A 23,862-nucleotide genomic window follows, 5' to 3' on the forward strand; every position below is an offset into this window, starting at 1 on the left:
GAATGTAAGCCAAACATTAGCCTCAAAACGACTTCACCGGAGACCTTGGGCCCTATTTTTGTCCATGCTTTACTCCATATCCCTAAACTAGTATATATATTTTTTTACTATTTTGAAAAACATTTTTAAATAGTTCAAATAGCTGATCTACAAGCTCACAACTTGTGGATGTAGACTTGCTATTTGAAGCATTTTAAAATAGCGAAAAAGAAAGGTGAAGAAGTTTAGGGATAAGTGGTAAGGCATGGACGGAAATATAGCTCCTTGTGTTTAACCTTTAAATCAAATGAAGAAAACAGTTATAAGCACACAACAAATATAGGTGTTCGTCAGCAGAGAAAAGAGAAGGGGAGCCCACACACTACAAATGTCATACGTACACCATTATCAAATAAAGGTGTACATATAGGACACTGGTTCTCAACCTTTTCAGGTCGCGCCCCCCAAAATAACCATATTTTAACTGTGGGGGTCCCCACCCTACGAGCACTAAGAGTTGAGGAATTACATTTTGTATAACACGGTTCTATTGTGAAAATAGCAGATCTACATGCTCACAACGCCTCGCAAGGTGAGGCGTTGTGAGCATATAGATCTGCTATATAGATCTGCTATTCACAATTTCCGCCTCTAATATTTGACAATTTGACCAATGTTTAATTTGTCATTTTAGAAGTATTAAAAAGTCCTTAAATTGTCACTTTAGAAATGTGCAGATACCCTCTATACACTTAAACTTTATGTTGGTTTGTTTATTGTTGAGTGAGAAAACAGTGTTGCACATTAAGTTAATCATCTGGGGACCCTCCAAAATAATTTGGACCGACCCACAGGTTGAGAACCACTGATATAGGATGCGGGCTCTACTCTCTTGTCTAGCCTTAATTCAGGATCATCGTTTTCTCAAAGATACATCGCATTTTGACTCTGTGTTTTTGTATGGTATGTGGTGATGGTTTCTGGCGGGCCTACCCTCGCTTTGATAATGGTGGGCCTCGGGTCCAGAATCCCCTGCATTTTCCTCAGAGCAGGGATGACAAAGAGGTTACAGGTGACAACAGCGGACACGGGATTACCTGGCACAGATGGACACGTAGAGATGGAGAGATAGACAGGCAGAGGTAGAGAGAGAGAGAGAGAAAGAGATACGGAGAGCGAGGAGAGAACAATGGGTGAATAACCGCTCTGCAGAAGTAGGCGGACAGATTTCACTCTTTCTCTCAACTTCACACACTACCTGGGAGGGCAAAGATAAGTTTGCGAGCACCGTCCATGTCCAAGGTGGCAAATGTTGTCGGTAGACTGAAAAAGAGAAAAAAAGGCATTCATTTAGATTTTTTCTTTTTTTACTCACAACCTCCACTCATTTATCACATGGCCTTCTTCTAGCGCCACCATCAGGCAGATTTTTGCAAAACACATGTGGACACTGCTCCTACAGATTTTGGCCTAAATCACGCAAAGCGTTATACAGTATCTCTAGTCATGTCATCAACATGGATCTGTCCCATTTTCCCATATTGCCTTCTAAAGTTTGTGTATGCGACCTGACGGTCGCTTATCTCCCGATTAGGGAGTCTAACTGGTTTTCTTAGTTTATTTTCTTACCCTGGTTTCATGAAAACTCGGCCAAAGTGGATCTGAGCGTGAAGATCAATATCCAGCACCTGTTTCAGATAGTCCTGAAAAGGAGAGATCTAATTACATATAAGACACACACACATACCGTAAGTAGCAGTAAGTAGTGTATACAGTTAAACAGTTAAAGTGATAATGATCTGCGGTCTTGATCCCAGAAACAAAAAAAAAAAAAAAAAAGTTTAAATATGGAGAAAGGCTACAAGGTTCCTCCTGCCTGACAACATCGAAATATATTCCTGTGATCTTTGGCACTAACGGCACTTTTCTGGCACAACAAAATACAAGTGCAGACACTTCACTGTGTAAGATCACAACTGAAGTTCCTCACTTCTACCAGAGTGTGTCAGCAAAGCGCCGGGCTGTCGGTGTGTGTGTGTGTGTGTGTGTGTGTCTGTCATCATTCAATACCTTCTCTCCCATGGACACTCCTCCTGAGGTGATGATGACATCAGCACGGCTGATCCCCTCATTCAGAGCGTTGAGGAGGTCATCAGGGCTGTGGGAAACGCACGCACGCACACACGCAGGCAGGTATGCACGCACACACACACACACACACACACACACACACACACACACACACACACACACACACACACACACACACACACACACACACACACACACACACACACACACACACACACACACACACACACACACATTTTAAAAGTGAAAAAGACAGAAAATGGAGGGTAACAAACATAAGAGAGCACGCTTGGGAGTGGAAAACAGGATAGGCTACTAGTGGTTCCCAAAAGAGAAATTAGACTTTTGCCCGGGACCCAAATTAGTGAGCTCTACAAGCTCACAACGCGTGTATATTTTTTACAAATGAAATGACTAAATTACTATTATTGCATTTTCTTTCTTTTTTTTTGGGAATGTTTTTTGAAAATGTTTTAAAATAATAATTAAAAACAAAATGTAGGAAACCAAAAATTAAGGGACCCATAAAAATGTGTCCGCGACCCTCAAATGGGTCCCGACTCAGTATTTGGGAACCAGTGGGACTGTAAGACTGTGTGTAGAGGAACAGGAGGTGCATACTTGTCTCCCACAATGCCCAGGTTGATGGTGGGGTAGCCGTGCTCCTGGATGGTGGCTAGCAAGGTGGAGCGATTGCTGTCCCGGATCTTCCCAGGGTGGAGGTCATCCTCTGGGTTTAGCAGCTAAGCACAATGGACAGAAAAATGGGGGAGAAATATTAAATATATCCACTCCACGACGTACTCTATCACTATATATAAAGCCTGCCTTTGCTTCCGTGGACGTTAGTTCAGGGCCAAATCTGGGTTAATTAACATTTGCAAATAATCACGGGTTTATTGGATTCAAGGATTAAATCATGTAATTTGCTATAGAGGTTTATCAGGAGCCATAAAATGCAAAAAGGTTTTGTTAAAAAGTTAAAGCTCTTGAGTATATTCTGATAATAATTGCTAAGGAAATGTTTGTTCAGTAACAGGGGTCTCTCCATCTCTTTATTATATTTTCTGTTTACTAAAGAGCTTGAGAGACAGGGAGACCACTGTTACTGAACAAACACTCTGTGGCAATTATTACTTTTGGAATATACTGTAGAACTATAGAACACTTGTTTTAACAAAAGGAAAAAAATAAGAAAAAGAGCATTCCAGAGGGCTTTTGTGATGATTATACAGTACAAAAAAGATCTTCAATGGGGAGTTCCAATTCAAACATTAAACCAGGGGTCTTCAACAGGGGTCCGGGAACCCTAGGGGGTCCTCGGAATTACTACAGGGGGGCCGCCAAATCTTAGTTTGATATGATCATGTTTTTTACATTAACCACTTGAACCCTAGCATCCCTATTCTGAGTGGAACATTAGCCAAAAATACTAGATCTACAAGCTTGTAGATCGGCTATTTCTGGCAAAGAGGTTTGGTGCAGAGGGAAACAAAGAACAGTAGAAGTATTGACAGTTCAAGTGTTATGTCTGAAAATACAAATTACTTCAACATGATGACAGTGCTGTCAAACAAGTCTACGCTGTCTAAGAAATCTATGAACATTTTTAATTTGCAACACAATTGTATACAATATATATGGGGGTCCCTGCTTCATCTCTCTCTCAGCTAAGGGGTCCTTGGCATGAAAACGACCCCTGCATTAAACCATAAAACCAAACAACACCATGCATTTAGAAACAAAAGTAAAATAGACGCTGCATATCTAATATCGCAATATTTGCTGTGCACACACACACACACACACACACACACACACACACACACACACACACACACACACACACACACACACACACACACACACACACACACACACACACACACACACACACACACGTTCTTCAATTGTTCACTCTACAACAACTGGCATCACGCACAGCTAAAATGAGACATCAGTGAACATGTCAACCTTTTTCCCTTGATGTATTTCCCCTCTTTCATCAAATCAATTCCCACAGAACGAAATGCCATATGTTGGAATAAAAGGCTCCAAATATAGCAATGATACGTCCACTACTTGTAAACACCTTGAAAAGCACCATCTGACAAATGCTTGCAAGAAAGTAAAACTTCAGAATCAAATATTATTGCAAATACGATTCACAATATCAACATTTTATGGGATATAATCATCAGTGGTTCTATACTGAGCTGAACAAGGAATGCCAGGTAACACCTCCCAACCAACAAAATCAAACATACAAACATTTTAATATTCACACTTTTAGTGCCTCTTATTTTGTAATGATCCCGACAGTATGTTGCCACGAATTCCTTCCATAGGCGCCCGCTTTTATTTTGAAGAGCCGGAGTGTAAACATGCACGTGCACGAGTGGTCCAAACTCCAAACACAACACTCCTTGTATGGGTCGTTCTGTCCGTGAAGTCAGACGTAGGAGCGGTTAGCACCACACAAAAGAAGGGTGAAGTGAGCGGTGCTGATGATGATGAGACCCACATGACATCACAGGATAGGGACATATGATATCAGTATTTCGTCGCTGTCGGGTGGAAACCTTGTATGTCCAAAACCCTTCCTTTTTTATTGTTTTAAAAACGAGTTAAAAATAGCAAATCTACAAGCACACAACGCCTCGCATCGCGAGGCGTTGTGTGCTTGTAGATCAGCTATTTTCACTACTTTTGTGGTTGTATGATGAAGCAGGTCTTTCATTTATGAAATAACATACACATTTGAAACTTGGGAGATACAAGGTTTCTGCCCGACAGTGACGATGTGATACAATGGAAAAAAAACTCTTGGAAAACCCCATGGACACACAGACAAAACCACGTATTGGAGCGGTTAGCACCGCTCAATAAAAAATAAAAATGCATTGCTGGATCTACGAAGGCGTTTGGAATGCATTGATAGTTCATCAGTGCCACGGCGAACTCTCACCTCGTTGCCCGTGGACATGACAGCCACCACGGGGAACTTCTGGACCTCCACCTCTGTGACTCCCACCGTGGCCAGGAGGCCGATCTCAGACGGACCCATGTGCGTTCCCTTGGCCAGCACACACTCCCCACGCTTAATGTCGTGACCGATGGGCCTGGGGGGCGGGGCAGAAGAGATGGACGCTTAGAGCCTGATGTATACTTTGTTCAAGTACATTTACTCAAATACTCTACTGGGCTAACTGGCCTTCCAATTTTGAGGAATTCTTTTTTACTTTACTGGAGTATTTCCAGTTTTTTGTACTTTTATACTTCTCCTCCACTACGTCTCAGGGGTAAATGTTGTACTTTTACTACTACAATTATTTGAAAATAATTTTGGTTGCTAATTTTGCTTTGTCGATTTGGGTTATTATTACAAAACATACATACTCTTATCCAAAAAGTGTGAAAAGCAGCTGCACTGACCTGATGTCCTGTCCTGGACGTGCTTGTACTAGGATCCGTACCTCCAGCTCCTCTGTGCCCTGGGAACCATGCACACACATTATGTCACATCCATCAGTGAATGAGAACCACACACATTATGTCACATCCATCAGTGAATGAGAACCACAAACATTATGTCACATCCATCAGTGAATGAGAACCACAAACAATATGTCACATCCATCAGTGAATGAGAACCACAAACAATATGTCACATCCATCAGTGAATGAGAACCACAAACATTATGTCACATCCATCAGTGAATGAGAACCACAAACATTATGTCACATCCATCAGTGAATGAGAACCACAAACATTATGTCACATCCATCAGTGAATGTACAGATGCTAGGTAGAGGTGAACTAGGATTGAAGCTATTTCCACTACTTAAAATTGTTTCGTTTGCATGAAGATATGGATGTTTTTTATTTTATTAAAGTCAATTATGGATAGTTTTTTTTAGTGTTGATTAAATCAATTAGTAGTAATTAACTGGCTAAAACTGGTTGATTGTGTGAGCGTCTTTCCTGTGACTCACGTCCTCAGACTCGCGGAGCAGCTCTGTGTCTTCCACCTGGACCACGGCGTCCGCCCCGCAGGGGATGGGAGCCCCCGTTGTCACTCTCATCACCTGGCCGGGCATCACTGTGTGGGTGGGCTGCACAGATACACACACACACACATACTTCAGTGTTTTGCTCACACAACGGACACAACAAAGTTAAGCTCAGCTAAGCAAAAATAAAGGCTTGAAAGACTATACTGAAATAGCAGATCTACAAGCTTGCAGCGTGGCACTCGGTGCTGCGCTATGAGCTTGTATATCTGCACATTTTCAATAGTTAAAGCATAAAATAATTAAGGCCCCTCCACCTTGGGCCCTTAACTCAGTCCCACTTTTCCCCCCCTTGTGACGCCCCTGCTTCACATCCGTCACATTTTTCTCTTCTCCCAAGCATTTGATGCTACTTTCCATCCAGCCCACACCTCTTATGCACCTCCACCGTGCTCGTATCTTGTGGACTGTCACTGTTGATTTTTTTGCTGTTTTAAAAATGGTTTGGTCTTTTTTTCTTGTCTGTTTCTTAAACATGCTCTATAAATAAAATTATCTTGACTTGAATCACACATTAAAAGCTTTGTGCTGAAATGTTAGCACTCCAAATAAATGTGACAAATAGGACAGAAGAAGGGTTTTTGTTTGTGGCTTTTCACAGGACGTGTCAGTGTAGAGCTTCATTTACATGTGTCGACAAATCGAGTCATTTTCTTTGAAATGCAACAAAGTCTTTTTTTTAGATTCATTTTTTGGCTTTTCTGCCTTTATTGATAGGGTTAGGTTCAAGTGAAGATGGACAGGAAAGAGGGAGAGAGAGATGGGGAGTGACTCACAGCAAAAGTCGCCGAGAACGGGGCTCGAACTCGCGACACGCTGTCAGGCATCAGAGCCTATGTGGTGGTACAGTATGCGCCTGGACAGCTAGGCCAGCGGGTACCCCATGCAACAAAGTCTTAAAGCTTAAGGGTGGCTTTCTTCCTCTCTCTGTCAGAACATAGTGTGTATCTATCTATACTATGTGTGTATCGACTATAAAGCCTGATTCATTCGTAGCTGCGCGCTGGCGTCACGCACCCGAAAATAGCAGATCTGCAAGCGCAAGGCTTCGTGAGCTTGTGGATCAGACATTTTTGGCAGACACAACGCGACACAACCAATCAGTCGTCGTGTGAGATTTTACTTAAAGCAGAGAGGGATCCAACCGGCATCAATATGTCTCTGTGGCAGAAAGGGAGCAGAACCTCTCTTTCTAGCCATGCTTTGTGGAGGCCATTAACAAACAGTGTGTATATTTAGAAGTCTTACTGGCACCCGACTCGGTCCTGTAACAAATGTGGGTCAGCAGCACTATGTGCAAATAATTCTCAGTGCTGGAAGGAGGAAGAGAGTGGAACGTCGCTCAAAAAGCGTCCCTGAGCATCCGTCTTGTGCGTGACGCATTCATTGTGGGTATATACAGTGTAAAATACCACTCAAAGGGATTGGTTGTCCAGGATTAGGACCCGGCGCAGTGGTGTCCGGTGAGAACTTAACCGAGATGTCAACCCTCATGCTTATGAGATATCTGGGTTGTAAGGCCAGATATCCTGACTCGTACGGAAGGCTACGGGCTCTCTCCATGAGAGCTGGCTAATGAATAGGATTATAGACTATATCGTCGTTGTCGGGTGGAAAACTTGTATGTCCAAACCCGTTCGTTTTGCATTTACCATTTCCAAAATTATTTAAAGTAGTGAAAACAGCCGATCTACAAGCACACAACGCCTCGCACCGCGAGTAGATCTGCTGTTTTCACTACTTTTGTGCGACGGCCTTGTATGATGAAGCAGGGCATTACTTTGCGAAATAACTTACAAATTTGAAACTTGGAGATACAAGGTTTCCACCTGACAACGACGATATGGGAGTTGTGTCAGCGTAGAGCTTCTGCTAGCATCTAAACTCACGGTGCGATGGCCACTCTTATATAGTGCTCATCTGTGTACTGTGTGACATCAGAACCCGTCATACCGATGTCAGCAGCTATATGTCTTTGCCGGATCCATATATGGGGGGTTTTCTCCATATATGGAGGTATATCTCGTCCAGGTCCAAATATGGAGCTTGTAAGGTCAGACTTAGTGAGAAGCGTAGGGTATCTCCATATATGGAGTATCTCCACATATGGAGTACCAATATTCAGTGGGTAACTATGGCTACCTATCAACTACCCACGTGACGTGAAGGTGAGTGAGGGTCTTTGTAACATACAGTACAGTATATACACAAGCTGCACGGCTGCTGGATTGGTCTGCCACGTGCGCACGTTTGTGTGTGAGTTGGAGGAAGAGAGGGAACGAGAGTGTTTCTGTGTGTGTGTGTGTGTGTGTGTGTGTGTGTGTGCGCGTGTGTGTGTGTGTGTGTGTGTGTGTGAGGACCTGTTCTCCAGCCTGCGACTCCCCAATGATGAAGCGGTCACCTGGGCCGTCAGCCGCTGAAATGAAAGTAAGATTTAATAACACCGCAAATGAGTGAATGAAACTGTGTGTGTGTGTGCGTGTGTGTGTGTGTGTGTGTGTGTGTGTGTGTGTGTGTGTGTGTGACTGTGTGTGTGTGTGTGTGTGTGTGTGTGTGTGTGTGTGTGTGTGTGTGTGTGTGTGTGTGTGTGTGTGTGTGTGAGTGAATAACATGTTCGGAGCATTTGGGGCTCTCTGGCTACTAGGCCTGTCACAATTATTACATAATCGTCTAATCACAATTATTTGACATAATCGCAATTACAATTGTCATAATCGTTTCCATCGTTTCCAAAATGTGTCATATATTTTCAAACATTTAAAAAATAGTGGAAATAGGCGATCTAAAAGCTCACAACGCGCGTTGTGAGCTTGTAGATCGGCTATTTCCACTATCAATGTTCTTTTTTAAGTGTAAAGTTGTCAAATATGTAAAATATTTCTTTGTATATCAGGTTATGTGTCATATCTGCCATGTGCAACTTCAAAGCCTACAAGGCAAACAGAAATGTAATTGTGGACGACAAAAACACAATTAAATCGTTAATTGCAATTATTTGAGAGACAATTAATCGTCATGTAAAATGTCATAATCGTGACAGCCCTACTGGCTGCACAGAACAAACAAACATGGAGAGGAGAGTGACAACACTGATGGTTCCTACCTCTCACAGCATAACCGTCCTTGACAGAGGCGGGGAAGGGTGGCAGGTTATCTTTGGCATAAACGTCCTGAGCCAGGACTCGACCCATTCCATCTACAGCAGGAGAGAAAGACAAGATACATAACACACCCATTATGCTGAAACCCCACAGAGAGGACGGAGGGAGAGAGAGCAAGAGAGATGTCATTCAGTGGTTCTCAACCTTTTCAGGCTGCGACCCCAAAATAATCATATTTGAACTGGGGATGTCACCCTGACGAGCACTTGTAGGAGTTGGCATTACATTTAGTTTGACTCAATCTGTTCCATTGTGAAAACAGCCGATCTACATGCTCACAACGCCTCGCGACGCTTGTGACGTTGTGAGCTGTTACTTTTTTTGTTACTTTTCAGATATTAAAAATAGCAAAAATAGCAAATCGACAAGCTCGAAACGCATGTGTTGTAGATATGCTTTTTTGTTATTTTGGATTAAGCCACACACTTACTGGCTTAAGTCTAAAAAATGTGGAGTTCACTTGAATAAAAATAGAACAGAGCTGGTGGTGTGGGAGGGGGGGAGGGTTGTTGCTTGGTAAAACATTACAAGACACATCCGTGTCTTAAATTGGTTACATAATGACGCAATGACAGGTACAACATAGTGATGTTAGCCTTTTGAATAATCTGCATGAGCGCGCACACGCACACACACACACGCACACACACGCACACACACACACACACACACACACACACACACACACACACACACACACACACACACACACACACCTGCCAACCGACAGACTGGTGTAGAAAAGAGTGGCAAGCGTCCTGAGCATCCTGCACTTAGGCAGATAGTACTTTTCTCCCCTCTCCCCGCCCGCCATCACTGATCTATAAATGATGAGTGCCCGCAGGGGGGTGCGGTTGGCCCCAGCCCCGCTGCCCCCGGGCACCAAAGTCTGGCCCTGTATGGCTGTCTGTCGGCCGGCCACCGCTGTGATGTCACCCTGCCCTCAGGGGGGTGGGAGGGAGGTGACAGGGACTGGGATGTCTGAGGTTGCCTTTAACATGAGCGTATACTATAGATGGATATAGACACGTCACGGTCGTCACACGTGTGTATTTTACACACTATGGAGGGACATTTATTACTCCAGGACACTAGGTGGGGACAAAAACTAGGTTGGATTGGTCTGCACAATGGTGTAATGCAGTGGTTCTCAGACTTTAACATTTCAAGGACCCCATAACTCTGAGAGTTACAGATCTGTGTAAAGGCCCTATAGTACAGTCTGCCTTGGGTGATAAGCCATCACCGTGGTGTAGTCAAAAAACTACAACATATACGTCATTAGCCGCGGTGAAGGGCTATCACTGCGAACCCCGACACATCTCCTCTGTTTTTGAGCGGTGGTCACACCGTCTCCATAGCGTGGCCGTGTGTGTAGCTGTGTATGTTTGTGGGTGTGTGTGTCTGTATGTAGCCTAAGTACCCCTGGGTGACCAGAGAGGTGCTGTTGAGTCTAGTCTGCCCTGAGCATCAACTGCAATACCAGCCTGAGTGAAGTATGGCTCACACTCTCTCTCTCTCTCTCTCTCTCTCACTCACACGCACACAAGCAAGCACCCCCCCCCCCCCTAGCCTCACACTTCAGTCCGCACATCACCCCCCCCTGCTGGTGGGTGGTGTGTAGTGTGGACTGAAGCTGCACGTATTTTAATCTATTTCGAAGGCGCCTTTAGAGCGGGCGCTTTGAATGGGCCAATCAGGGTTGTATGCTTGGGGCACGTGGTGATTTCTCCCTCCTGCGCTCCGGTCCCAGCCCCCTCCAAACAGAGCTCTTGAGCTCACGTGAGACTCGCTCGTGGACTCTGATTGGTGTCCTCTGCCCACGTGAGAGTCTAGTGGACTCTGATTGGTCCGTGAAAACTGTCATGGCGGAGTCAGACTTGACTCGTATTATTTTAATAAACTATGAAATAGTGCCGTTTCCTCACGTTTTAATACCATTTTGCACTAACGTAAACATGCAGACATATAATATGTTATGAGAAATAACGTATTTTTGCAATGTCACGCCACGTCGACGTCGCGCGGCGTGTGTGTGTGTGTATGTGTGTGTGTGTGTGTGTGTGTGTGTGTGTGACGTCAATAGGCTTTAGCCCGCCCACGCCGAAATAGAATCTGCCCTGGTAATCTCAGACTCTCCCGGAGTGAAACGTAGTGAACGTAGTGTGAGATGTCTGGCGCTCGCAGTCAGGCAACCCCCCCCCCCCCCCCCATTATTATTATTATTTTTTTTTTTTTTAATATTTTATAAAAATATATCTTTTTTATTATTATTATTATTAATATTTTATATATATATACATATATATTATATATATATATATATATATATTTTTTTTTTTGCTGTTGCGCAGCCTCCACGACCACCGCTCAGTTCACACGGGTGTGATTTTTACTATCAGACAGTCTCCCCATCACCCCGTTCACTGATTGGTCGATCTGGACAAATCAGTGTGTCCCCTGGTTTCAGAGGGGCGAGCAGCGCGAGCGACAGACGGGGGAGAGAAGGAGAGAACAATAGAAACAACGTTATAGTCACGGTGATAGGACTTCACCGTGACTATGACTATGATCTAATTTTTAGGTGATAGCTTATCACCTAAAATTTTACTCTGGACTCTGATAAAGCCTTTAGGGTCCATTTTCGGTTACGGGTATCCACTTTGAGAACCACTGGTGTGATAAATTCACTCTAAAAACCTCACCACCCATCCCGTAAAATTAGCAATAGGCCTACCACGATGTACGTCGAAATACTATCTTAGAGTAGTACACTTTTGTCCAGACTTCTGCGCTTCATCAACGTCATTCAGTATATCAAAGGTAAAAAGCCATTTCAAAGCATATTACATGACGGTAATCATATGACACTTTTTGGCATCACAAAATAGACCCAATTTATCTTTTTATTAAAAGATTTAAGAGGGTTTGTTGAGTAACACATCTCTCCAGTTCCAATTTTATCCAATCAAGAGAGAGAACAAAAGTTTTCTTTTATTTCTGTTCCAATTCAGTCAGTTCATTTCTTTGTCTCCTCACTTCCGAAGTCCCTACCTGGCACGACATGTTGTCAGACGAGGCGCCGCGGCCAAATACAGTATTAATTTGGGAACCACGTGCTGATATTATTATTCCTGAAAAAAGTCTCATCCTTCAAATCCTTCTAAGGTTTTTTGAAAAACCTATGTTTCTATGTCAGTGGTGCTCAAACCTTTTCGTGTATAGGACCCCCAAAATGATATGTATTTGGCCACGGACCTTCGCTTAAAAAAATACATATATTCAAAGATTTGCACACATTTTCACGACTTTTCAAAAATAGCAGATCTGATGCGCTGTGAGCTTGTATATCTGCTATTTTTCAATCGCTAAAGTATAAAATAATGAAGGCCCCTCCACCTTGGGCCCTAGTAAGTAACTCAGTCCCACCTTTCCCCCCCTTGTGACGCCCCTGGATGCTGTTGTATAACAACATTTTGCCGGGGACCGCAGGGGGTCCCGAACCCCACTTTGAGAACCACTGCTGTAAATCACCAGAAAATCTAATCAGTCATTGTTTCTTCCACTCGGTGTCAATTATAAATGCACGGTAGGATCCTTCACCGCGTCAGTCATCGTTATCGAAGGAAAAGCGGGACACCAGGGTTAATGCAGGACGGCGCCTCATTTCCTTGAGGAAATTGCTTACTCACTCGCTCGCACACTTTCTTTCTATCAAAGTTTGGAGAGACAATGATTGGGTGATTATGGATCAAAATTGTATTTGAGACCCCCCCTCCCTCTCCCCCTCTCTCACACACAAACACACGGATTGCGTTTGGATTGTAATTGGATGCCAAGAGAACGGATTTTAGATGATTCTAATGCAGGAAGGAGGACAGGAGAGGGATTGCAAAATCGACGGAGGATATAGTTGATGGCTGAGGTCGGTGGACGACGTGTGTGCACTTGGGAAAGGGAACGATAGAATATACAGAGTATCAATCATCCTGGACATTCATCATACAGTACACTGAAAATAAAGATGCGAGATGGGACACACACACGCACACGCCAAAGCTATGAGACTACATTGGAGCATAATGATATTTTCACTTAAGTAAAACACGTGAGTACTTTTCTTTCCATCACTATAGCGTGGGCGCCAGCCTCGTCCCCTCACCTCTGTAGTTGATGATCTCGGTGCCGAGGACGGCGGTCATCTCCAGCACAGTGATGAAGGCCTTGTCCATGGAGGTGAGGGGGAACGGGGACATGCGGTGTCTCCTGGCCACCTTGGTGATGTCCACCGCACTGTGACCTGCAGCAGGACATGCAGAGAACATTAGAGAGGCAGGGGATGGCACTTTTAAAAGAGCATTTTGGTGAAAATATAGAAAATAGCTGACCGCCAAGCTCACAACGCGTCGCAGCTTGGAGGTCGGCTATTTCCGGTGCTTGTTGACACCACACTGAACCAAGCATAATCATGTCAATACTGGAGCTGTGGCGTAATGGCATAGATTTCTACACAGAGAGGGCTATTCTTTCAACATAAGATGCTACATTTAGGCCTGGGCCACAGGGTAGTGGTCCAGGCACCTAGGCTGGTAATCCAGCCCTTGCAGCGATGCAGGTTCGAGTCCTGATCCTGACGACCTTTGCTGCATGTCGTGATATGAAATTCTCATATCGTCCCATCCCTAATCAAGGACCAATTGCATGAAGATAGCTCTCTATCCATCTCTCTCTTTCTCTCTCTCTCTCTCTATCCCTCGATCTATCTATCTCCTCATGCACTCGTAATCCTCGGATAGAACGATACGTTCAAATGAAATATAAAAGAACCAAATGAAATACACATGTCACCAAGACATAATCCTAGAACATAATACTGTATTGTAAACACCCAGTTGTTGGAAGGGCTGATCTGACAAACTCAAAAGAAACCGCACGTCTCAACAGATGTCCTGCTGTGCGGACTAAAATATCCCTGTTTGTTTGTTTGCAGAGGCTGGTTGAAGTCAGTCGGGTGATGACAGCTGTAGATAACAGCATGATTCTCTAATAATACCACTCTAATAATGCCAACATTAACCAATTCAGTACGGGAACGCCAAATCTGTGTCACTCTAGATTTTAATCACTTTCACCATTATTTTATGCTTTAACTATTAAAAAATAGCAGATATACAAGCTCACAGCACGGCACCGAGTGCCGCGCTGCGAGCTTGCAGATCTGCTATTTTTCAAAAAGATCTAGAAAATCTTTGCAAGTCTTTGAATATTTTGACCGGATTCTATAAATGTCTTCTAAAACCTTTAAATCAGTGGTTCTCTTCTCCGGAGCCCTAGAATTATCCGTATTTGGCCCAAAATATTATTTATCAGGGCCCCCCCCCCCACAGAAGCAAATATCTGAGTTACAAAAAAAATATATTTTCAAAGATTTTCAAGATTTTTCAAAAATAGCAGATCTACAAGCTCACAGCGTGGCACTCGGTGCCGCGCTGTGAGCTTGTAGATCTGCTATTTTTCAATAGCTAAAGTATAAAAGACTTAATGGGTTAAAACGGTACAATGCAACGTGTTACTACAGTGTAATCTGCTCTCTCCCCGATCTCTCTCTCTCTCTCTTTCGACTAGTCTCTCTCTCTCTCTCCCTCTCTCTCTCTCTCTACTAGTCTCTCTCTCTCTGCCTCACAGCAAAGAATAGGCACAGTGCTTTGAATTTGCCTTGACCCAATTTCTCTCCTTTTTAAAAATTATTCTTATGCTTCCACAGCACATTCCTATGCTTATCATAAAGCTTAACAGCCGCAGGCATGACATCACACACACACACACACGCACACGCACACGCACACACACACGCACACACACACACACACACAAAACATACAAACATGCAATGTCACACGCACATGCGCACGCACACACAGACACACACATGCGCGCACACACGAGCACGTGTGCAAGCGTGCTCACACAATCACACAGATGTGAACACGTGCACATGCATAGAATCAAGCCAATTAATGAATATACTTTGCAATGTACAGAGAGAGAAATTATTCATTCATATGTAGCGTGCCTGCATGCACGCGCGCGCGCGCACACACACACACACACACACACACACACACACACACACACACACACACACACACACACACACACACACACACACACACACACACACACACACACACACACACACACACACACACACACACACACACACACACACACACACACACACACGTGGCAGCAAACAATTATAGGCCGCTTTGACGGAGGGGGCGATGATGATGTTACTCACTTGATCTAAGGATATTTTCTTTACTGCTGCACCGCGACTGCACCTGGAGACAGAGAGAGTGGTTGAGCGGAGAGAGTGAGAGACCACGGGAGAGCGAGAGCGATAAAGAGATATAGGGAGAGAGTGAAGTGAAAGGTGGGGACAGAAAGAGAGAGAGAGAGAGAGAGAGAGAGAGAGAGAGAGAGAGAGAGAGAGACAGACAGAGGCAGTGATAGTTTGAGATAAGCCGGGACTGTTCTTTTCAACATGCTCGAGAGATGGGATGTGTTGTTCGCCACAGTCAGAAGAGTCCCTGTCACGCTACGCTGTGCACTTTGTCCCGCCGCCCGAGACGGCCTCGTCTCCTGTGTGTCAGCAGCGGTGTAGCGCCCATGTTCCCCGAAAAGCACTCGCCCCGGGACAAACGTGGCGACTCAGTCGCCGCCAGGTATTCCTAAACATAACCTCAGCTAAACTATGCCTAAACCTAACCTAAATGCATACAAACCCATGATACTGAAACGTTGACATCTTAGGTTTAAGTTATTGTCTTAAGATAAAAGTGATGGATAATATCACAATGAGATTTATTTTTTGCTTTTCTTTTGGAGATTAGAATACAACCTTAAGACCCTTGATGCCTGTAGTTAGAGGTAGGGATAAACGTAACCCCGATAAAACTATTCCTAAACCTAACCTCAGCAATGCTATGCCCAAACCTAGCCTTATTGCTAAACGTAACCTCAGTAAAACTATGCTTAAACCTAAACTTGTTCTTAAATGTAACCTCAGTAAAACTATGCCCTCAGTAAAACTATGCCTAAACCTAAACTTGTTCTTAAATGTAACCTCAGTAAAACTATGCCCTCAGTAAAACTATGCCTAAACCTAACCTTGTTCCTAATGTAACCTCAGTAAAACTATGCCTAAACCTAACCTTGTTCCTAATGTAACCTCAGTAAAACTGTGCCTAAACCTAACCTTGTTCCTAATGTAACCTCAGTAAAACTATGCCTAAACCTAACCTTGTTCCTAATGTAACCTCAGTAAAACTGTGCCTAAACCTAACTTTATTCCTAAACGTGATCTCAGTAAAACTATGCCTAAACCTACAGTAAGTAACCTTATGCCTAAATGTAATCTCAGCGGAAGAAATGGGGGCGAGCGTGTTTGGGGGTGAGCGTTCCAGTTACCTCTGAAGGCGATTGTTAATGGTCACTCTGGCCATGATACTCAAAAACCTGCAGGTGTTGCTACAATCGCCCGACCGTTGTCACAGGGACGTTGTTTTCGAGGGCTGAAGCCTGGTTGACACTTGGCCGCGCATCGTGTCACGCACCATAGAGAGCTGATCCTCAATTTCACGACGCCAGGATAGCATTGTGAGCTAGATGTAGATGTCGCCGTTTCTTTGGTGCGCGATACACCGGAAAGCAACAAGTATGAATCAGGCTTTTAGTTGGGGTCAGGGACAAAGGCATCAACATTATCGTCTCTGTCGGGTGGAACAGAACTGTCCAAAACTGTTACTTTTCAGGGTTCAAATTCAAAAATCAACAAAAGTAGCGGATCTACAAGCTCAAAACGCTGTGTTTCGAGCGTGCGGATCTCCTACCTGTGATGCTTAAGGTGTTAATTTATGAAAAAAACAAAAATAAAAACACAGAAGGTTTCTGCCCGACAGCGACGATGTTCACGTGACGATTCATACCATATAAATCACAGGATCATAACAGATGTGTCGACTAGTAAACTACGGCGTGACATCAAATGTATGTTGACATGTGAGTGTGGCAAGAGAGTGGTCAAAAGTGCAGGCAGCGGCTGTTCAGATGTGGTGCAGTGCAATTTCTCGGAGAAATCGCTGATGCTGCGTGGTTAGCTGCTCTGGTGGATTAGCGGAACTTCTTTTTTTTATTGCGAGCTGCGGCTAAGTGGGAAGGAGAGCATAGTTGGTCAGATGCCCCCCACCCCACCCCCCCAAAAGGCAACTTGAGAGTAGTTTATGGTGGGAGGTAGACAGTTTTCAATGTTCTGCTGCTAGGAGATGTATGAAAACCCATATTATATGGATAGTGGGCTAACAAAGTTACCAAACTAATCACTGTTTCTTTGATAGTATTTATGTCATTTCCCCGGGGCATTGGTTACAAAGAGAACGTTTGGAACGTTCTAGGATAGCGGCGTTTTTATATACCGTCAATAAGAAAGATCATTGACTAAGGGAGAGTATTTTTTTGCAGGTCTTTCAGTCCGAGAGTATCAGAAAAGCAACTGGGTTAAGCACCGTTGGTCCGACCAGTTTAACTTTCATCAGGTTAGCATTCACCAGCGTCTGCAGGTTAGCATTTCACCAGGTTAACATTCGTCAGCGTTAGTTTTACTGAGGTTAGGGTTAAGGTTAGGTTTAGGCGTAGCCAATCACAAGCTTTCGCTGCCTTAACCCGGTTGCTTTTTTGATACACTCGGATTGAAAGACCTGCTAAAAACACTCTCCCCATTGACTAAAAGGTGTGCTCCTTATAAAATGGGGTGCACTGCTTTCTCTTTACAGCTCTTAAAGGCTGTGTTGTACCTTGGACAGAAAAGCGCGGGGGAAACGTGTGAACAAAGCTAAACAGTCGAAAAGTCTTTGTAAACAAACAAAAAAAAAACTTTAGTCTGAACACAATAGGTCAGTGAATTAAATGGCCTAATTGTCAGTCAGTTTGTCTTGCCTGCATGTTGTTCTATCTATAGTATCCATCTCTCTAGCTGTCTGCACCCCTTTATCTTTCCTCAGTGTTGAGCTGTAAATTTTGTCTCCCCTGCCATGATATCTGCATATCTTCCTAAAGCGGTGCCGGCTGCTTATCTCTTTCACCGTCTGCCCGTCTATCTGTCCACCCGCCTACTTTGAGATTTACAATCCGTCTCTCAGCCAGTCTCTTTTTATTTTGTTTTCCTACTGTCTTATGACATTTTCTGCATAGTACTGTGTTTTATTTGTCTGTCATTTAATGTTGGACGAGTACGAGTTGTAAAAGGGGACCCACAAGCTTTCTTTTTTACCCTTTTAGTTGACCTTGTATCGGGGAACTGTACTGTCCTGTACCCTTTTCCTATGCAAACCTCTGATAAAGTCTTCAATCAATCAACTCTCTACTACCGTTGTTCCCTGTTGAGCTTGGCACATTTCCTGGGGCAAGCTGCCCATATCACAGATGTCTTCTTATTCTTTCACTCTCAAAAAGCGCCTGCAATGTAGTGTATTTGAAACTACATTGCCGTGCACACCATGGGGTGATCACTGCTTGCCTCCTGTGAATTGTTTTATTGACATTTTTTGTTTATTTTCTGTTTATTTCGTTGCTGAGTGAGGTCAGCAGACAAAGTGACGTCAGTGAGATGAAAAAAACTGGGTGAAATGTGCCAATCTCAACAGGAAAAAACGGTATTTGCTGTCCTTTGTTCGTTCTTGGGTGTCTTTCGGTCTGGTCTGCCCTGCCTCTCCTTCCCCTCGCTGGGATTTCGGCCCCCCCTCAGTGTCTCTGGCAAGGTGGAGGGTGGGGTGTAGCGCACAGAGAAACCAATACACACACTAAAGAAGGTCTCTCTCTCTCTCTCTTTCTTTCTAGCCTCCCCTGCTCCTCCTCCCCTCCCCTGAGTCCCCTCCCCTCCCCCTGACCATCCTTCAGAGCAGTGGTGTCAGTTCGGCAAAAGCTAAGGTGTGGCAACATGACTGGTGTCTTGCACGTGCGCGAAGACCAGTCATGTTGCCACACCTTAGCCAACAGGCATGATGAATTTATTTTAAAGGACAACTTTGTTTTTTTTACAACAAGGGTTCATATTTTAGATTGTAATTCGAGAAAAGAAAAGAAAAGATGAGTGTTAAAATGTTTTCATTCACTGCTTTCTATTGTTTTAGCGATTTTAGTATTTTGATTTCAGTAGGTGGGGGCATGCGTACAAGTGGCTAAATATGTCTTTTTAGACATAATAAGCCGGCAATGTCTTTGTTACTATTTACACCAGCCCCCATAAGTCACATCTGCCCATGAAAGATTGTGTTGCATCTTGGGAATGGGCTTATTGTGTCTAAAAAGACATATTTAGCCACTTGCATGCATGCCCCCAAAGACCTGGGGGCATGCATGCAAATCAAAATCGTTAAAATCGCTAAAACGATAGAAGGAACAAGTAAATGAAAACATTTTAACACTCATCTTTTCTTTTCTCTATTGACTATCTAAAATATGAACCCTTGTTCTAAAAAAAACTAAGTCGTCCTTTAAGAAGTACATTTCTTTTTTTCTCCGCCTGTAGCCAAGGTATGGCAGCTGCCATACCTTTGCCATACCCAAATTGACGCCTCTGCTTCAGAGCTATACCACCACGCATGCGCCACACCGCTGGGGCACCACAACAGCCACTGGTTGGTGGGAGATGGTGGTGGTGGTGGTGCTGGTGTTGTGGGTGGATGGATGATTATGATGGGTGGTGGCTGGTGGGTGGAATAGATATGGTTGTATAGAGCATAGGAAGTGGTTACTGGTCCCACTAAAAAAATCTCCCATTCAATTTCCCCATAGACTTTTACAAAAATATTTATAACAATTATGTTAAGCCTAGAACCAAGCCATCCAGGATTGCAGTGAATCATGAACATGAGACCTTTGATCCTATGTGAAAACATATTTTAATATAAAATTATTTGATGTTGTCACTGTCGGACAGAAACCTTGTATCTCCAAGTTTCAAATGTGTACGTTTTTTCGTAAAGTATGCTTCATCTGCTTCATCATACAAAAGTGTCGCACAAAAGTAGTGAAAATAGCTGATCTACAAGTACACAACGCCTCGCGGTGCTTGTTGATCGGCTATTACTTTTTTATTGTAAATCATTTAAGAAATGATAAATGCAAAACAAACGGTTTTGGACATACAAGGTTTCCACCCGACAACGACGATATACTACATTTAATAACTACCCTTTGTTTAGCAATTTTCAAAATGTTCTTTTCATAGAATCAAAGTTTTCATGTTCATGATTCACTGCCATCCTGGATGGCTTGGTTCTATAGGCTTAACATAATTGTTATAAATATTTTCGTGAAAGTCTACGAGGAAAATGAACGAGATATCTTTTAGTGGGACCCGTAAACCACGCCCACTGCGATGCTCTATAGAGTTGAGCGAGCGAAAGCTGGTCGGTGGAGAGAGAAAGCGACGTGTGAGTGCGCGAGAGAGAGAGAGAGAGGGGGAGGGAGGGAGGGAGGCACAGCATGAAGGGTGATGGTCCCACAGCCCAGTATAAGAAGAACCAAGACCAAATCAAAGACAACAAAAAGGAGGACGCGACGGACCAAGAAGACAAGACTCCAACTAAAGCTCTACGAAGCTGAGAAACATGACAAGAACAGAACGGACGGATAAAAAAGAAGAGAATATACAAAGAAACATTACGTCTACTACAGCTATAGCAGCCCAATGGCTTCTACTGGACTACACACCATGACACACACACACGCACGCACGCACACACAGAGCTACTGAAAGCACAGCATGTTACCAGATAGACAGAGAGATGGAGGAACAGATACAGTTTAGAAAGACAATGGGAGAGGGCACACAGACAGACAGACAGAGAGAGAATGATGGAGAGAAAGTGAGAAAGAAAGAGAGAGAGTGTGTGTGTGTGTGTGTGTGTGTGTGTGTGTGTGTGTGTGTGTGTGTGTGTGTGTGTGTGTTAGGGATGGGACAATAAGCGATATTATCATTTATCGATAATCGTATAGTGGAGATTTTATTTATCGTGATATCGTGCTCCGTCATGCACTGGGATCAATTCACCTTTTATTTGCCGAGCTGCATATCCGGTACCACTTACTCTATAATTGGTAAAAGGTACTTGTAAAATACGTACTTGATACGTATATTATCTTTTTTTCACTCTCTATCAAATGTCTTTGCCAAAAAATTGCCGATCTACAAGCTCACAACGCGTCGCTCCGCAGCTCCGCAACGCAGCAACGCAGCACCGCAACGCAGCACCGTGACGCAGCACCGCAACGCAGCTCCGCAACGCAGCACCGCGACAATTTTTTGGCAAATGTTCCACCCCAGGATAATGGATTTTTATTATCGCAATAATATCGTAAATCGTGATTTCTTTTGTCACAATAATCGCGATATGAAATTCTAATATCGTCCCATCCCTATGTGTGTGTGTGTGTCTGTCTGTGTAAGACAACACGAGAAGGTGACCTTGAGGCAAGACCACAGAGAGAGAGAGAGAAAGAGAAAGAGAGAGAGAGAGAGAGAGAGAGAGTGAGAAACCAGACAAAGAAAAGGGAGTCAAACAGAGTGATGGACAGAGACAAGAGCAAATGAGAGACGAGTACAGGGGGAGAGTGAGAGAGAGAGAGAGAGAGAGAGAGAGAGAGAGGCAGACTCCACACACACACACAAAGCGACGGGCGGGGTTACGCGCGGAGGGCAGTGCTCCTCAGAGGGTGGGTGGGGTTGGGTGGGTGGATGAGAGACAGAGAGAGAGAGAGAGAGAGAGAGAGAGAGAGAGAGAGAGAGAGAGAGAGAGATGGGGGGGGGGATAGTTACTCGAGAGCTGAAGGTCCTATGGCTCCTGCGATCATCTTTAAGCCCCTCCAACCTACACTGGAGCTAAATGAGAGATAAAGCAATCGAATCAACAGGCGTCAGTGCATCTGTCACACCGGTCAGGTCAGACCACACAACACCACAGACAGAGAGGGAGAGAGAGAGAGAGACAGAGAGAGAGAGAGAGAGAGAGAGAGAGAGAGAGAGAGAGAGAGAGAGAGAGAGAGAGAGATAGACACGGAACGGACGGACAGACAGACAGACAGACAGACAGACAGACAGACAGACAGACAGACAGACGGTCGAGGACAGGCATCTACGTACTACAACAGGCAACTCTAGCGGAGGAAGGAGGGAGCAGGGTGACAGAGAAAGAGAGAGACAGAGAAGAGAGAGAGAGAGAGAGAGAGAGAGAGAGAGAGAGAGAGAGAGAGAGAGAGAGAGAGAGAGAGAGATGGCAGAAGAAGGGGACAGGTAAAGGCGGGAACTAAATAAATATATATATATATATATGGTAGCTACAGCAAAACACAGATCAACACTGAAAGCAAGAATGAAGGCTAACAAACTACAGCTCCAGACGACAATGTTGTTTGTTTTGTTTTTGTTTGTTTTTTTTGGGTACGGAACAGGTCCGTCTCTCTGACAGGGTTGGTATAAGATGTCTACTGAAAATGGGACACATCAGGAGGGGGGGAAAATTAACAAGCAACACATCTCGCTGGTGACAAATACATAAAAAAAAAACACAATCTGGCTGGCCTGTATGCAAACCTGCAAGCGAAGAAACCACTTAAAAAGAACATGAAATCAAACAAGACGCACACATCAACCGAGTTTCTGCTCCTAACCTGGTTTCGTTTGTGTACACAAACCGCAGCCGTTTGACACTGTTTGCTTAATTGGAGCCTACAGTCGGGGTTTAAAGGAGTAGTTCACCCCCAAAATGACTTTTTTTTCTATTGATAATGATTACTCATGCCATGGAGACTTGAGTTCAATAATATTTGTTTGTATTTGTCGCATTCCTAAGACAAAAATGTGATTATAGTAAATTTACCCCCATTGATTACGGATGGGGACCCAAAGGCATTCGGGTCCCCATCCGTAATCAGTGGGGGTGAATTTAGTGTAATCAAATTATTCTCTTAGGAATGTGTCAAAAAACTAGTCATTTTGGGGGTGAACTACTCCTTTAATACAGATCATGAACACACAGCTGTAATGCAACGCACACGTTTTGATAAAACGGGATCTCGCTAAGACAAGAGAACAAGCGAACGACAACAAACTATTTCCAGGAGAAGTTTGTATATGGTGATATGATATGAGGGAGAGGGTGCTCTCTGGAGGCCCGGTCTATACTTGGTTGCACACCTGTGTCGCACACCAGGCGACCTATAGGCGATCTACAAGCTCACAATGTGATTTGTGAGCTTGGCGAACTGCTAGTCTTGGTGCTCAATACCCACATGCAGTGGTGTAAAGTAAGTAAAATTTTGAGGTATTTGTCCTTTACTTGAGTATTTCCAATTTCCAATGATTTTTCTTCTACTCCACTACATCTCGGATCTAAATATTGTACTTTTACTCCACTACATTTATTTGAAAGCTTTAGTTACTAGTAGTTACTTGCAGATATGAATTAAAAAACATACATAAACCACTTTAGCCCTA

At 43.8% G+C, this 23,862-nt stretch overlaps 1 protein-coding gene across 2 annotated transcripts in view; it reads right to left on the reverse strand.

The window, feature by feature from the left end:
• gphnb (gephyrin b) overlaps window positions 1-23,862 on the reverse strand; it is a gene marked incomplete at both ends in the record, with an annotated part of 164,690 nt that overhangs the window by 2,114 nt on the left and 138,714 nt on the right. For both annotated transcript variants that reach the window (XM_080745149.1, XM_080745148.1), the window contains 12 exons: window positions 973-1,076; window positions 1,238-1,302; window positions 1,609-1,682; window positions 2,050-2,137; window positions 2,692-2,813; window positions 5,039-5,192; window positions 5,506-5,564; window positions 6,067-6,186; window positions 8,505-8,560; window positions 9,248-9,340; window positions 13,468-13,605; window positions 15,607-15,649. In XM_080745149.1, the coding sequence (XP_080601275.1) occupies window positions 973-1,076; window positions 1,238-1,302; window positions 1,609-1,682; window positions 2,050-2,137; window positions 2,692-2,813; window positions 5,039-5,192; window positions 5,506-5,564; window positions 6,067-6,186; window positions 8,505-8,560; window positions 9,248-9,340; window positions 13,468-13,605; window positions 15,607-15,649 (1,116 nt within the window). The remainder of the gene's footprint in view (window positions 1-972; window positions 1,077-1,237; window positions 1,303-1,608; window positions 1,683-2,049; window positions 2,138-2,691; window positions 2,814-5,038; window positions 5,193-5,505; window positions 5,565-6,066; window positions 6,187-8,504; window positions 8,561-9,247; window positions 9,341-13,467; window positions 13,606-15,606; window positions 15,650-23,862) is intronic.

Source organism: Nannobrachium achirus, assembly GCF_963921795.1.
Source record: "Nannobrachium achirus genome assembly, chromosome: 16".
Lineage (NCBI taxonomy): Eukaryota > Metazoa > Chordata > Actinopteri > Myctophiformes > Myctophidae > Nannobrachium > Nannobrachium achirus.